Source organism: Lichtheimia ornata (assembly GCF_029851405.1).
Source record: "Lichtheimia ornata isolate CBS 291.66 chromosome Unknown scaffold00006, whole genome shotgun sequence".
NCBI classification, from domain to species: domain Eukaryota; kingdom Fungi; phylum Mucoromycota; class Mucoromycetes; order Mucorales; family Lichtheimiaceae; genus Lichtheimia; species Lichtheimia ornata.
Genome location: NW_026695326.1, coordinates 362,510 through 377,825, shown reverse-complemented (window position 1 = coordinate 377,825; position 15,316 = coordinate 362,510). Strand labels below are relative to the sequence as shown.

General features: G+C 43.9%; 7 protein-coding genes across 7 annotated transcripts; 2 read left to right on the top strand and 5 right to left on the bottom strand.

The window, feature by feature from the left end:
• Positions 1–846: 846 nt before the first annotated feature.
• O0I10_002298 (uncharacterized protein) lies at positions 847–2,822 on the bottom strand (the record flags this gene model as incomplete). The annotated part of the gene is made up of 4 exons (XM_058482382.1): positions 847–1,400; positions 1,464–1,524; positions 1,586–2,522; positions 2,581–2,822. The coding sequence occupies 4 exons, from the start codon at positions 2,820–2,822 to the stop codon at positions 847–849; spliced, it is 1,794 nt and encodes a 597-aa protein (XP_058346880.1).
• A 1,082-nt stretch (positions 2,823–3,904) lies between these two features.
• O0I10_002297 (uncharacterized protein) lies at positions 3,905–4,694 on the bottom strand (the record flags this gene model as incomplete). Its single annotated transcript, XM_058482381.1, has 2 exons — positions 3,905–4,554; positions 4,637–4,694. 2 exons carry the CDS (start codon positions 4,692–4,694, stop codon positions 3,905–3,907), a joined length of 708 nt encoding a protein of 235 aa, XP_058346879.1.
• A 794-nt stretch (positions 4,695–5,488) lies between these two features.
• O0I10_002296 (uncharacterized protein) lies at positions 5,489–6,354 on the top strand (the record flags this gene model as incomplete). Its single annotated transcript, XM_058482380.1, has 2 exons — positions 5,489–5,690; positions 5,759–6,354. 2 exons carry the CDS (start codon positions 5,489–5,491, stop codon positions 6,352–6,354), a joined length of 798 nt encoding a protein of 265 aa, XP_058346878.1.
• A 797-nt stretch (positions 6,355–7,151) lies between these two features.
• Positions 7,152–8,985, bottom strand: O0I10_002295 (uncharacterized protein; the record flags this gene model as incomplete). Its single annotated transcript, XM_058482379.1, has 4 exons — positions 7,152–8,222; positions 8,306–8,628; positions 8,733–8,852; positions 8,955–8,985. The coding sequence occupies 4 exons, from the start codon at positions 8,983–8,985 to the stop codon at positions 7,152–7,154; spliced, it is 1,545 nt and encodes a 514-aa protein (XP_058346877.1).
• Positions 8,986–9,945: 960 nt separating this feature from the next.
• Positions 9,946–11,117, top strand: O0I10_002294 (40S ribosomal protein S27; the record flags this gene model as incomplete). The annotated part of the gene is made up of 5 exons (XM_058482378.1): positions 9,946–9,961; positions 10,352–10,413; positions 10,739–10,847; positions 10,915–11,025; positions 11,089–11,117. 5 exons carry the CDS (start codon positions 9,946–9,948, stop codon positions 11,115–11,117), a joined length of 327 nt encoding a protein of 108 aa, XP_058346876.1.
• An 863-nt stretch (positions 11,118–11,980) lies between these two features.
• On the bottom strand, positions 11,981–12,907 carry O0I10_002293 (uncharacterized protein; the record flags this gene model as incomplete). The annotated part of the gene is made up of 1 exon (XM_058482377.1): positions 11,981–12,907. One exon carries the CDS (start codon positions 12,905–12,907, stop codon positions 11,981–11,983), a length of 927 nt encoding a protein of 308 aa, XP_058346875.1.
• Positions 12,908–13,192: 285 nt separating this feature from the next.
• On the bottom strand, positions 13,193–15,077 carry O0I10_002292 (uncharacterized protein; the record flags this gene model as incomplete). Its single annotated transcript, XM_058482376.1, has 7 exons — positions 13,193–13,993; positions 14,056–14,169; positions 14,230–14,318; positions 14,387–14,514; positions 14,581–14,703; positions 14,769–14,968; positions 15,045–15,077. 7 exons carry the CDS (start codon positions 15,075–15,077, stop codon positions 13,193–13,195), a joined length of 1,488 nt encoding a protein of 495 aa, XP_058346874.1.
• Between the last annotated feature and the right edge of the window lie 239 nt (positions 15,078–15,316).

Genomic DNA, 15,316 nt, shown 5'->3' with positions numbered 1-15,316 from the left:
CCCTACTACTGCTACTACTAAACTAGTAAGGGTTTCCGATATGCGGTCCATGTCACATATATAAAAGACCACGGATAAAAGCGCTGATCAGGCACATCACATACATCCAATTATCAGGCTATGCCCCATCCTCGACCCATCTTTTGTTACAATTGTGGATCCAGTAAGCTGTTGTAATGTTGCTTTTTTGTTAATCATTGTAATCTCACCGACATCATGTGTATACTTTTATTAGCATCGCATAAACGAGAAGTATGCGTAAGTGTCATTTTCATGTCATCTGATCCATCACAACCTTAACTCACTTTTTTATTTTCTAAATTAGCCCTAGTATGTACATAGAGTCATGCGTTCGTGATAGTGATGACGACAACTAATGTACCGCCAAAATGTAGTATCCTCAAGAAGCCTTGCCCATATTGACATGTCAAAAACCCACCCACACACGCACACGGCCATATTGACTACTGGTAGTCTCACCTACTACTTGCTCCCATGTACCCCTTAAATATCCGGTTGTTAGTAACCCTATGCAATAATAAAGCACAGGCCTCACATCCTCGGGCCGGTATGCAATGCATCACATTATCACTTCTCCCCTCCATGAATGGCCTCCTACTTACTTAGCAATTGCCGATCGCATCCACTTTTGGTATCAGGAGTAAGATGATGATGCCGTTCCTATGCCAACACGCGGGATAGATGATATACGCCATATAACTCAATGACTGTGCGTCAAAAAGGTTATTCATTATGATTTGGACCTGTCAAAAATAAGGAGCCCAAAAAAAGGAGAGTCCACTCAACCATACATAAAATGAAACAACAACGATATTGATTGTAGATTTACGCCAGTGGTGAAGGTTTATTATTGCTGTTTTGACGCAACTGCTCCATGAAGCTAACAACTTGACCAAATTCTAAATCCGGCGGATCACTTTCCACAGCTGCAAGTAGTGGTTCTAGCAAAGTGTCTATTCGCTCCAGTGGTAGATTGCAACATGCAGCAATTAATCGTTTACATTGCTGTTCTCGTTCACTTGTTTGTGTTTGAAGAGAATCGACTTGCACCGTGAGATCCTCTTGTGATTTGCTTTGTGCGTTGATTTGCCTTTGTAATATCCTGATACGCTCCTCTAACCACTGTTCTCGTGTTCTAGGGTCGTTGTCGTTTGGTTGAATTGCATTGTCAAGGTCGTGTAATAGATTATCGGTATTGCTGTTGTTGTTGTTGTCATGAAGTCGTTGTTGTTTCTCATGTTCTTCCAATTTTCGTTGTGCCTCATTCAGCTGTAATGTCACTGCCCATAGCTTTTGTTGTGTCCTTTGTAGTTCTTCATCCCTCTCTCGTAATTGTGTGGTATAGTCCTCATCCAACGCATCCACAAGTTTTTGAACAGCTAAAGTAGTAGCAACATGGTGAATACCGTCAATCCACATTTCCATCCCCAATAAATCCTTACTCGCTACAATCTCCTTTCCTCGAGGATTAGGCGCATAGGTCGTTTCTATCCTTGGCAATGACTATATATCACGCCAACCTTTGTGAGTAACCATTTCCTCTATAATTCCATGCACACATTACCTGTGATGGTGATTGCGGTGATGATATTGGGTCAACGTGATTGAATTCAGCCAACATGTCTGCTAGCTCCTTTGCACCTATTCGATTTGCAATGTTGAATGGTGTCTCTCCATTGCTATCTTGCATGTCAACGAGAGATTGGAGACTTGGAATGCTGGTGTTGCTGTTTTGTGATGATGAGGACGATGAAAAGTTGGTGATAGGAGTGATGGTGGTGATCGAAGGTGATGATTTGACGGTGTTGAAAAGGTGTTTCATATAATACAAGGCGACGTGTTGGTGTTTATCAATAGCAGATGCCACAACGGTGTGATGGAAAATGTTGCGTCGATAGTAGTCTGTAAGATGGATTGTGTCGTGTAGGATCGTCAACAATTTAGGAAAACATCCCGTATCATAGCAATTGTTCATCATGACACTACGCATCAATGCCGTCTCGCCCGCATAATTGACACGTGCTGGATCGGCCCCTCGTGCAATCAACGCTTCAAGAGTATGGATACGTGCGAGAGATGCTGCCCAATGTAAAGCTGTGTGACCCTGGTCATCAATCACAAGGTCAATATCAATATCAGAAAGATCCGGAAATGTGCTAGAGTCATCATCCAAGAACAAGGCCATTAACGCACTACGATCGTCCTCGTGGGATATCCGTGGTCGTTTAGAAGGATGTGGCGAAGCTGCTATGCTGGATGTTGATGGTGAAGGGGGTGGAGAATGCTGTTGTTGCTTTTGTTGTGATGAGGATGATGTTGCGCCGTTATGGTTGTTGCTATTGCTACTACTTGCTGCATGCTGTTTGCCGCTTCCCTTAAAAACCTCGTCTTTGCTAGGTATGTCTGTCTCACAAGCCGGTGGTTGGAATTCGAAAAGTGTCTTCAAGAGATGGTAGACATCGTATCGTTCAGCAAGCTCTTTGCCAGTGTCAAATGGGATCCTAAGCAACCATGTATATGTAAGTTGAGATGTACAAGTCTGGTAACCATGCACTTTACCATGTGCCTTGGTATTTGCCATAGCCGCCCTGAATCTTTTCATGTTCGCCAATGAGGATCTCGCGTTCAAGGATTTTGGTACGTCTTCCCTTTTCAATGCCGGCGACCTTGAGTATTTGTGTTGCGTTCATATACGAGTCGCTTTGTCGTCGCATGATAGGATGGCCTTGGATAAGGATTTCATAGACAGGGACTCCAGAGTAGGTTGCTCTGTATACACCTTCGTATGGATCAGATTGCATTAAATAAAGAGTATGTGAATATAAGAAAGGGATAAAGAAAAAGAGATAAAGGAGAGAAAGGAGGAATGCCCGTGCCGGCACGCGTCAAGAGAACGGAAATGGGAAATTGCAATTCCCCCTCGACGCGTTCAATCCGCGTCGTCGCTGTGGCATTGGCTGTGAGTGGCTGAGTATAGAGACCATGTCCCCGTCGCATAATACATCCACAGGCACATACATACCTCTTGTTTACAAGCACTCAATGACGATCGTCCTTTGTTTAACTTACATAAGGAAGGTTCTTATTGCCCCATAAATGTAATTTCTTATATCCTTCATTAAACAAAGGTCTATTTATGCATTCTTGGACGACCATACAAGTGGAATGACTAGACATCACGTATTGCTATCAGCTTCTGATGTAGACTTACAGCCCAAGGAGAGTGGAAACCACTCGTTGCTATGACATATATATACCATGTGATATGGATTATGGTACTTGGAAGCCATGAATGGCTTGCCTTCAGTGTTCATGTACTTGGCATAGCATACTCGATCACTCCAAACGTTATCAAACCAGCCAAGAGATGACATGTTTACGAGTTAGAGAAGCATTTGCTACGCGCCACACTCGCTTCCAATGTGTATATGCAAGTACTTGATTTGTACAGCAGCCATGGTTACACGTGCTAATTGTCTTGCATGCTGCATGCGTGGCAACTTCAGATGGGCGCATGTTTTCACACACACACACACTCACACACACAATCTCAAATCATCATCGCCACAATGCATTGATGGAGATGAAACATTGAATCAAGTACAAAAAAATGAGGGCATCGGGTGATCTGAAAAAGCAATGCCGTTTAGCACAAGCATACCGTGTATCATGTGTCACATCCAAACACGAAGACACATCCGAGGTTGGCCCTTTGGTGAAACATTGCCCATTGATGATTTTCACATTTCCTCACCTTTCCCAATGTTATATACATATACAAACGCACGCTATAGGGGTTTATTGTGATATGGGGGGATATGTGAGAGGTTTACAACAAGAAATGAAAGGGTGTGTGATAGTAATGGGTGTGTGTATGTGAACCTTAAAAGAGCTTGCCAATGATCTTTGATGCGATATCGCCGCCACCGGAAGAGTGCTTTTGTTCGTGGCCTCCGCCGCCGCCCAAAACGGAGCTCACCATACCACCAAGGCCACCACTGCCACCACCACTGCTGCCACCTTGAGCAGAAGCCAACATGCTCATGACAGTGCCAAGACCACCACTGCTACCGCCACTGCTACCACCACCTTGCTTGGATGCATACATCTTCATGGCCATCATGGCAGCTTGTTGGATGGCTTCAGACTTGCCAGCCGAACTACCACCACTTCCACCACCTTGCTTTGCGAAAAGCTTGGCAGCTTCAGCCATAGCCATACCAAGCAATTCGTTCATACCACCACCACCACCGCTTGAGCGTTGCTTTTCCATAGCCTCTGCAGCAGCAGCAGAACCGATATCACGAGGAGAGGTGTTTTGTTCGCCATCTTGATAGATACGTTGACGCGAGTTCTTTGCATGTTCCATTTCCTCATCGTTGGTATCCAAGTGATCATCCTTGTCCATAAGGTTGGAAATGACAGAGGAAAACAAACCATGGTCTTCTTCATTATCAGCGTGTTGGGTAGCGTATTGAGTCACACTGGAGTGGGCATTGCCACGGGTACCATAGGGATCAGCTTGACCACCACCTAAACGCGTACGTGTCATTCGTATACTCCATGAAAAATATATACACCCAACCAACCAACCAACCACCCTATCATCACATACCTTGGTAGCTAGCGGCTTCACCGCCCTGATAGCTAGATGCTTCTCCGTAACCAGACATGATGTTGTGTGAGTGAAGAAAAGTAGAGGAAAGGGGAAAGAGAGTGTGGGTAATCGCTTGTTCGGCTTGGCTGCAGCTTTTAGTTGTTCGGTTTTTCAAATATAAAGGGTATGCATGTCCAATCGCCTACACTAGTACAATCAACCCCTCGCTGTTTTCATACGCCATTCATTACTACGTCTAAAAAAGTTTAATTGTATCCCACCTCCACCTGTACGTATCCAAGTTGCTAAACAATGGTCGAGTTGTCATTGTTCAAATGCCATAAGAATGAGTCCACATGCTGTAAAAAGATGTCGGACAAAATGGGTTGATGCTAAAATGGGATTGAGGCGCCTTGTGTAACTGATCCCTTTTGTCGGCGACATTCTTACAACAAAAAAGCTCGAGTAATGTGTGTGGTGGTACCCCCCTCTTTACAATCAGCCAATGGTGTAATGTTATTTGCCCTTGTCTCATGCAGCAGTAGCAATCATGTAAAAATGATGATCGGCTCCACACGTGCCATTAACAAGGGACTTCTCATGACATGGTAAAAGAAGCGTGATCAAGATAAAAGGGTGGCACAGTATAAGTTTTAATTTATAAAAGTACACTCACCGTCACCCATAGCACCGTCATTGTCGTGAGAGTTGCCACTGTCATTTGGGTTGATATCAAAAGTACCCGCTCAAAAACTTTATGCGAGGAGGAACAAGATGATCTCTCCACTCTCTCTCTTTTAAAGTAGAAAACTCAGATCCTGGCTTTATCTTTTTCTTCTTTCTTTAACTCTCTTCAACTGACACTGACGGATGTCTTATATCAATTCTCTGAACCTACTTGGGACAGAGCCGTCTACCGACATTTCTGAGGAGACGCTCACTGAAGAGCTTTCATTGTGGGCGAATGCTCAATTCACCTTCGACACCACTCCCGGATCGGCTCTACTCGACGATTTCACAAAGGACGTCAATAAGAACGATGCTGATCTATTTGCTACTTTGACCGAGCTTGGTAATGGCGATTCGCTCTCTCATTGCTATGCACCCACTAAAACATACACCATGATACTGTATCTATAGGTCAACAACAGCAACAACAGCAACAGCAACAAACGACGACGACATCGAATGCTTATCTAACACCTGCATCGTATCTTGTTCCCTTGCAACAACAACAGCAACAGCAGCAGCAACCATCGACGAGTCAACAACAACAACAACATCATGGTCTTGCACGCATTGCACCTGCACCTACACCTATTGATTTGACGTCGTCTTCATGGGCTAATGTGCTTGCCCCCACACCATCCAAGTCTACTACGACGACGACATTGACGAATAGAAAACGCAAGCAAGCACCAAGTGAAACATCCTCCTCGTCCTCGCCGACACCATCGACATCGGATACTTTGGATGCCAAAGAAAAAGTGCTTGCAGAAGAAGATAAGCGTCGTCGCAATACAGCTGCATCAGCACGATTCCGTATGAAGAAAAAGATGCGTGAACAAGCTTTGGAGCAAACTGCCAAGGAAATGACTAGCAAGGCCGAAGCACTTGAGAAGCGAGTCAAGGAACTTGAGATGGAAGCCAAATGGCTACGTGCTCTTGTTGTTGAAAAAGATCCCAAGCTCTTGGAACGTACTAGTGCTGCTACTCCATCCACTACCTCTTCCTAAGCGAGTTGTATGTGTGTGTGTCTCCTATGGATGTCAAGAAAAAATACAGTCGACATTTCCAAGGCACCTTGCGTGATTGCAATTGTGCATTTTGATTGGTTCTTTGTTGGGTTTTTATCTACGCTCTTTAAGGCTGTGGTTGTGGTTGGTGATCGTCTACATATACATATATCAAAGTTGTTTTCTCAGGGTTCCACCATCAGTAAATGAGTTATTAAAAAGACATATCTTTGGATCCGTGCTGTTGTTGTCTCATCATGACATGTCTCACTTTTCCCTCCCTCACTCACTCCCTCTCTCTCCCATAATTGGATCATGTTGATGCTGGGTTTACGTCATTTGACACCACCACCAGTGAAATGTAATAGAGTGATGGGTACATACATAAAGCGTTGCTATGGCGATCAATAGTAAATCAAACAAAGAGTGAAACATCATGGTTGCTTAGCATGGTCTACTACGTATTAAAGTTTGCATGTGATTATTGGGTGAGACTTTTTCCCCAACAAATATCTGCTGTGCTGTTTGTTAATTGACAAGATGAGTGCTACACATGAGTGGCTGGCAAAAAAGAAAGACTTTATATATATACCAAATGATGGTGATGGGGTATACTAGGCTAGAGCTTGAATGGGTTGGGTAACAACGATTGGGTAATTTTGGAGTAGCATGGTCACAAAAGAGAGTATCTACATTGTTGTTGTTGTATGTGTGTGTGGTGGGTGTTGATCACATAAAAGGAGGGGAAAACCGATTGGTTCAATCCACTGTGATACCAGTCATTGGTTGCAGGTTGCTCATGTTGAAATTGGGGATGGTGTGTAAGGACGACGTCGTGGCGTGGTGCGTGCTGAGGATGAGGGTGTTGTGGTAGTGGTAGTGGCGGGGGCGTTGTCGGTACGGGTGCTACACCGATACGATGCTACGGCTCCGTTTTGTGCAACATCATCGTTGTGAAGATCATCAATAAGATTGGTGAGTTGACGATTCCATTTTGACATCCAGTGCAACTCTGATTTGAGTCCTTCAATTTGAAGCGCTTGATGATTAATAAATTTTTTCGCTTCCAGAAGCTCACGGCTGAGATGGTGAGGTTGCTGTGCATTCATTTGTTCACGCATAGCGTGCATGATGGTTGTCACATGGTTCCTGTAAACGTCAAATTGTGTTTGAAGACGAAGGCAGAGTCCGTTCTTGCGTTCTAAGCAGGCTGTTTGCTTTGCATGTGATTGCTGCAGCGTTTCCAAATCATGACGAGTGGTATCAAGTTGAGATCTAAGATGGGTGATTTCATCTGCACGTTGACGCAGCTCTTTTTGTTGTTGAGCATAATTGTGTTCCAACGTTTGATGTTTCTCATGCCACGCCTCTTGCTCCGCTTTATGGTGGTGCTTCAGGTCCTGCATTTGAGCCTCGAGCGTTGCATTTTGCATGCAGCTGTTGCTGAGCTCGTCTCGTAATCCACTTATTTCGTTTTGCATTTGTGTGTGTTGTTGTTGCTGCTGCTCCAATTGATCACGAGTAGAGGCAAGTTCATGCTGTAACCCCTGTATTTGTGTGTGCAAGGAATCCATTGTCAGCTGATGTGCATGTTGTACATTCTTGAGCTCCTCCTCGCCATCCGATATCCTTGTATGTAGCTCATCCATCGTGTGTTGTTGTTGTTCAAGTTGCTGTTCAAGTTGCTCAATCGTACCATCTTTATTGGAAAGGGTCGTTGATAGCTCCTCTTTTTCACGCAAGGCTGCTTCACGTATCAATGCCGTTTCTTGTTGATTGGCTTCCAGTTCCTTTTCAGCTTGGTCCACCCGTTTCTGCAGCTGAATCACCTTGGGCGACTTGTCAATGTTCTTTTCAAGCCGGGTCACCTGGTACAATGTACATGTGTGTGTGAGTAATACATACATTTGGGGGGAGTGGTATGGATAATAATGTTGGGGAACAGGCTTACCGTTTTTTGTAATTGAGCATTCTTGAGACGCATTTCAGCAAGTTCCTGATCCTTGTGAAGCAAAGTAGCTTGTGCGGCATCCTTCTCTGATGTCACCGATTTCAAGTTGTTCTCAAACTTTCGATTCTTGAGTTGCAAGGATTCAATCTCTTTTTGCATAGCAAGACGATACTTTTCAAACTGTGAAGCCATCTCGCTCATTTGTCGTCGTGAACGTGCATCCTCAGTCTTATTGCTGCTGGTGGAGAGTGAAAGACGAGTCTCGCTTGAAAGGCTGCCCACGGAGTTTTCGCTGCCAAGGTACAAATCACCAGTGATATCCACTGAATATATAAAAAGAGGTGATGATGAGTGACATGTGCTACACAAAACACAACAACGTGGTGATAGTTGCGCGGAGATTGGGGTATTGGTTGCTATTATATACCTGGACCGTCAGCACTAAAACGGTTTGTATGATTGAGGAAACCATAACGCTTGTGGCGACTCAGCTCCTCTGCTGAAGGGATGTTGTATTCACCAGGGCCGGGAATGTAATCTTTGGTGGCTGTATAGATGATTCATGATGCATGTACAAAGTGTGTGAGTGTCACATTGTTGTATCAATATATGCACTCTACATGAGTCGGGATCTCTTCCGGTCTCGTACCTTCAGGAAAACGTTTCGACTTTGCAAACATGAAACTTCAACACGCCAATGACGGTATGTGACAAGGGAAAAATGATAAAAGCAACTCGTTCAAGCAGTGGATGGTTGAAAGATAAAGATAAAGAATGAAAAAGAGATAGGAGAGGCGTTTGCGTATTGAAAAAAGAGCGCCAGGGAGTAAAGTGTTGTGTCAAATCAGGCGATGGATGAACAAGAAAGCAAGTTGTCGTCAAGGTTAGTTGCTATATAAAGAGTCTTGGTCTATAGCGCGCTCAAAATGTGTTGGTATGCGTTGCGTGTGTATAATGTATGTATGTATGTGTGTGCGTGTGTGAGAAGAGAGAGAAAGAGAAGCAAAGAAGAGAATACAAAAGACCGACAACTCCTTCAAAAATGGCTGACTGCATAGGAAACACAGGTGCTTTTTATTTGGCAACTAGGCGCGCTTATTGCAACAACTTTTGAGCATACTCGATAGCGAACGGCGCTACATACGGAAAAAGACACTTTTGATTAGCTGCACTGTGCTTCCTGGCATTACATCCACTTCTCCTCACTCATTCACTTTCTCCCTCCCTTTCCGATATCCTCCTTTGCAATATTCACGAAAACAGCATCATCGTATCACTACTTACCGGCACGGAGAGCAAGCACAACGGTGACAAAGTTGGTCACTGTACCGAGAGTACGCAAACGCAACATGGCCTTTTGTTCAGGCGTCAACTTGGGTTGCTGCATAAAATGTCGCATCGTTAGCCATCACAAGGGTAAGCCCATGCCACTCCCCACAATGGTACAAACAACCATTGCACTCTTCCTAATGAGTTTTCTACACACATACCTGTGGCATAAACATGGTGTATAAAGTCTCCAGGCAAAGGCAGTTTCCTATGGCTCTTGTTCAAGCCCAAAAAGTTTTGTCTCAGAAGACTGTGACTTGATGAGGTCATCCCATTCGTATCCTGGCAACCGCCGTCGTGATGGACCCTTAATGGACTACGAGAAGGGTAATGTTGCATATTGCATACAAGTCAATTCCTGGGTCATCTCCCTGTTTTTAACTCGTATCCCATCCCTGTTCTTCTCCTTGATGAAAAAGAAGGTATGCTGTCAAGGGTGCATTACATCGTCGTCTCCTAGTTAGTGTGTCCTCTTTTTTTTTTCTCTTTTTCGATATTGCATATATAGGTTGTTGTTGCCGTAGTAACCATTGATGTGTGTGTGTGAATAAATGTTTCTCGCATGTTCTCGCATGATACCTTACCGCAGCAAAGGATGACATTTAAGGCATGGGAAAGGGTAGACATGATTCGCTCTCACGAGGATGTATGCTGCGACATGATCACGCAGCAAGCCAACGACAAGCGGGAGTTAAACTTGGGTGAATCCCATTAAAGACGCCAACCTCGCAATCACTTCTTCCTCCTTTTTCCGAGCCCCTGCTGCAGATATCATGACTGTAAGTATATGCCATTCACTCTTATTCTCATTAGATCGACCCAAGAAGCAATGGATGCATGCGTTCAAGTGATGGATATCAATGGATGGATGGATGGATGAAAAAGATCATCAATTCGAAAAACGTATCAACAACACGATATACACATTTACAGCCATTCCAATTGCCCCCCACCCATGGGAACCTGATTCTATACTCTCTTTTGGTCTCCTTCCTCCGTTGTCATATTCTCTCTCTCTCTTGGCATTGCGCATTGCTTCCATTGGGCCGATCTCTCTTTTTCTTTTTGACACGGGTAACTCATATGAGGTCTTTTTATATATAGTTGGCTGTCGATCTTCTTAACCCTTCTGTTGAGCACGAGAAGCGCTCCCACAAGCTCAAGAGACTTGTACAGTCTCCCGACTCCTACTTTATGGATGTCAAGTGCCCTGGTAAGTAAAAAGGAGATGATGGTGGGATATGATGAGGCCCTATCTTATTGACGTTATCACTTTATAGGTTGCTTGAACATCAGCACTGTCTTCAGCCACGCCCAGACTGTTGTCCTTTGCTCGTCCTGCGGCACTGTCCTTTGCCAGCCCACCGGTGGTCGTGCACGTCTTACCGAAGGTAAATTTCTGCAACAACAACTCCTTCTCTTTACATTTTATTCACTCAATCCATTCGTATTAGGCTCCTCTTTCCGCAGAAAGCACAACTAAGAAGAAGGTCGACTAGTCATTTAGTGTTTCCTTTCTTCATAAAAAAATCTCATTGTGCTTGTATTCATTGTCCATGATTGTGTTTGATTTGAATCGAAACGAATGGGATGGGGTGAATGTGTTTAAATGTGACACCATTGTCATGCTGCTGCGACGTCGATTACTTTTTTTCCCACAAGATGTCATATGACCTTGCTTTAACATTATCATGTTGACGAGTTATGAAAGAGGTAAAAGAGAGGAGAGAGAATGTGTGTGTGGCGCTGTAACAGTGACTATGTTATTGCATGCATCATTGTGAGAGCTAAAGACAATGACATACATACCCTTTAACAACGACAATCATCTTCAATGTTTCTTGAATGAGCAGTGTGTTGGTTGGCTTTCATCATTGGCTACGTAGAAGGATACTCATGCATGATTTACATTCCATTCGCCAAGAACTTGTTATTAAATGTGAATGGTATACAGGCGTAGAATGCGCATTAGCAATGCTGCGGAAGGATATCTTGCTGACAAGGCAATGTCAAGGGAGCACAGACGTAATGGCATTGATCTACAGCGTGCTTTTGAAACTCGAATTTGGCTTAAGGTTGACGTATGTAACAAAGTTTCACTAGCATAGTACTGAAACCATATAAAAAGATCTACTTTAGAAGAAAATAGGAGAGCCGAACCGGAAGTAAGTGGTCATTATAAATTGTATCCCATCATTTTAAAGTAAATCGACATTGTTACATCACATGCTAGTACATTTATCAGTGATACAAGATCTAGATGATGGGGGACTTTATTTTCTTTTAGGAAAACGATAAGCGATGGATGATCCATGCGCGTTGGTGGCTGCTACATACGTGTACGTATTATCTCCTCTTGAATAGGATAACCGAGTTGACGACTTCATTTTGTGGATGCATTTCGAGCACAGGAACAAGGGTGGATGGTATACCTTCTTCATCAAGGGGAGGATACAATACTGTTCTAAGTGCATGAGCACTACGTACCAAAAGAATGGCACCCGATTTCATGTTTTCAGCGATACGATCAAGGAAGGAGATTTTGGCATCACCATCGGCTCCAACGAGCGCGCCAAGAATAACAACATCGGCATCTTGATAGAACGGGTACTCTGTAGCATCTCCGCAAAAGAAATGCATCTTATCTTGTAGATGAAGGCTGTGCACAAGATCCGTAGAAATGCGGATAGCATCCTCGCAATAATCAATATTGGTCACAGGGAGCTGACAATGCGACGCCATAAGGATCGACGACAAAGGGAGTGGTCCACTGCCAACAAAAACGACCCTGTCAAGATGTGCGTCTACCCCCAACAGACAATGCAACTCCATTTTCACCAGCTGCTCGTAGTTGTCATAGTACACAAATTCTTGCAAAAGGCCTGTTGCTAGGTTTCTTGTGGATTGCTTGTTGGTTTTCTTAAGTGCCTCTTGTGTCAACGCCTCTGCCCATGTCTTTTCCAAAAGGTACTCGCCGTTGGCCGCCAATGTACGAAGCGAGGGGAGTAGAGACTGCGTCAATGGATGATTCACTACCGAGCGTACAGTGCTTGTTGGGTACACGCCAATGCATAAGGTAACAAGTTCACCAAATGTTCTATTCACCGCGTCACCTGGTTTCAACGACGGCATGGATACAAGAAATGAATGGATTTGTTGTAGTCGCTTGACGATTTGTAGTGTGGTAACAGAAGCAGGGGATGACGAGGAGGAGGAGGATGACCCATGGTGCTTGATAATGGTACCAGCAGGAATGGATGTTGTGCATGTCATTGTTGTTATTGGATGATAATGAAGAAAGAAAGAAAGAAAGAAAGAGAAGCGAGGATAACAATGAGGATAAAAAATAATCATTTTATTATATGGGTGGATGGGTAGGAGGGTATTGTCTATTAGACAATCAAAATATTACATGCATCGTAGTTGGAGACGGAGAGAGTGAGATAGCGCGTGTATGTTGTGGGGGTGCGTGCGTGTGTGAGAGCGAGATAAAGTTGTTGTATAAACACCAGAAATTTTTCCATTATAATGTGTTACCGGGACAAGGACGAGAGTGTGTCACCGATCCTCGACATGTTGGTTAGTGATGCTCCTCCTATCACGTTCACGTCGTTCCCGGAAACTTTTGGTGCTTTGTTTCTTACGTAGTCCCTGTAACGAAATGGCGTATTCTTCACTTAGACTCGTGTTGCCAGCTTCACCACTTGCACGCACAACGCCAAGGCTACGTCGTTTCCATGTTGGCTTTTCATTCTCTTGTTGTTGCTGTATCCCCGTGGAAGCCGTTGCTGCTGCTGCTCGTGCTGCAAGATTACTCGTAGATGCAGAGCGGTTGGGTCCTTTGGCAAGGGGATGTGGTACAATTGGAGATGTTGTTGTCGCAGATGAAAGTATATCCTGTTGATCTTGTTCGATAGCAGTGATCACGGGTAACTCTGCACCTTCAAACGCAGGCTTGACCCAGTCAGGTGGTTCACCGACAGTCATCCTTACGGGATCTTTGAATCCTTCATACTTTTCAAATACGGTATAGTCGAATGGAATAAACTTTTCTTGGATTAATCGTAGATCACGCTCACGTCGGGTATCATCAGCTCGTTGATGGGGTCCAGCAAGACGCTCAGCTGCTTGTTGTTGTTGTCGTCGTCGATGCGATATACTGCTCTCCCCCAAAATAAGCTCTTCAAGATCAAAGGTTGGGTCAAAGTTGTTGCGTTCAGTCGATGGTTGAAAGGGTGGCGTCAACGTTTTTGATTCGAGACGATGCCATTCCACAGGACGAAAGAAAGGATGACGAACAAGATTGGCCCATCCAATATCACCTTGACCTAATCGTTTCATCGGGTTCATTTCTAAAAACTGAAAAACAGGTTGCCATGTCAACAACAATGATGCACGTGACCAAACGTGAGATGACTTACGCCTTGGATAACCGATAAACATTCAGCTGACACTGCCACATCATCTGGATAATGCACCACCCCTCGTCGTACAGCAATCTTCAATTCCTCATTGGTTTGACATTCAAATGGTCGCTATATATAATATATACAGTGAGCGAGATGATCTTTTTACTGTATTCATGCGTTCGTTACCTTGTGGTATATGCATTCGTATAATGTCACTCCCAAACTCCACCAATCGACTGCTTCATTGTATCCACCACCTCGATAAACTTCAGGGGCTATATAAATAAAAAGAATCGCACTGTGAGCATTAATTACTCCAATTTGCCAGTAATCCAACTTTTACCCATATAGTAGCCAGTGCCTGAATTAGAAGTCAACGCCCTTCTGCCAGTAAGGTAGGTTGCAATGTTGAAATCGGTAATGTGTACATGTCCCTTGTCATCCAGCAAGATGTTTTGTGGTTTGATGTCTCTGCAAAAGTAATAAAAGGATTAGAAGGATACGCCAAAGGGTAAATAAGATGATCATCTCACTCACCTATGCACGACGAGTTTGCTGTGTAAGTATTTGATGCCCGCAGCCAATTCTGCAAACCAAAATCGCAGCACATCTTCGCCAAAGTGCTCTCTTGTAATATGATAATGTAGATCGCCACCAAGCCTAGCATCCATACATCTCATGAATACACCATTCTTTATACACACATACACATAGACATCACTTACATGAGATCTGTTACCATGTACATGTATTCATGATCTTGAAACGCGAATCGAAGACGACATAAAAAGGGATGATCGAGTTGTTCAAGGATGGTTCTTTCTCGAATGATGTTGCGAACGGCTTCCATACGAATGCATTCTTCTTTGCTGATGTATTTCAATGCATATAATTGACGTGATTCGCGATGCTCCACGATCCGGACCTATAGCAACTTGAAATCATTGGAATTAATGAAGCCTATAATACAAAGGATCGATCGATCTCTTTTGCTTTGTTACCTTTCCAAATGCACCACGACCCACAATCCGCATAAGCTTGAATTGGGATAGATTCACTATAAAGAGAGAGGGAGAGAGTTGGGGTGGGTTGTGTCAATATCGTTTTGACGTTTGAGAACGTGCTGTGTGTCTTTTTGTTGACATGTTCGGTTGAGCCCCCATTACCTTTGTCATCACCGTCAGCTTGACCAGCACCAGCTGAGCCAAGAGCAGTTGCAATGAGGTCTGAAAGGAAACGAATTTTGAATGTCGGGAAAAGATGAAGAAAGACC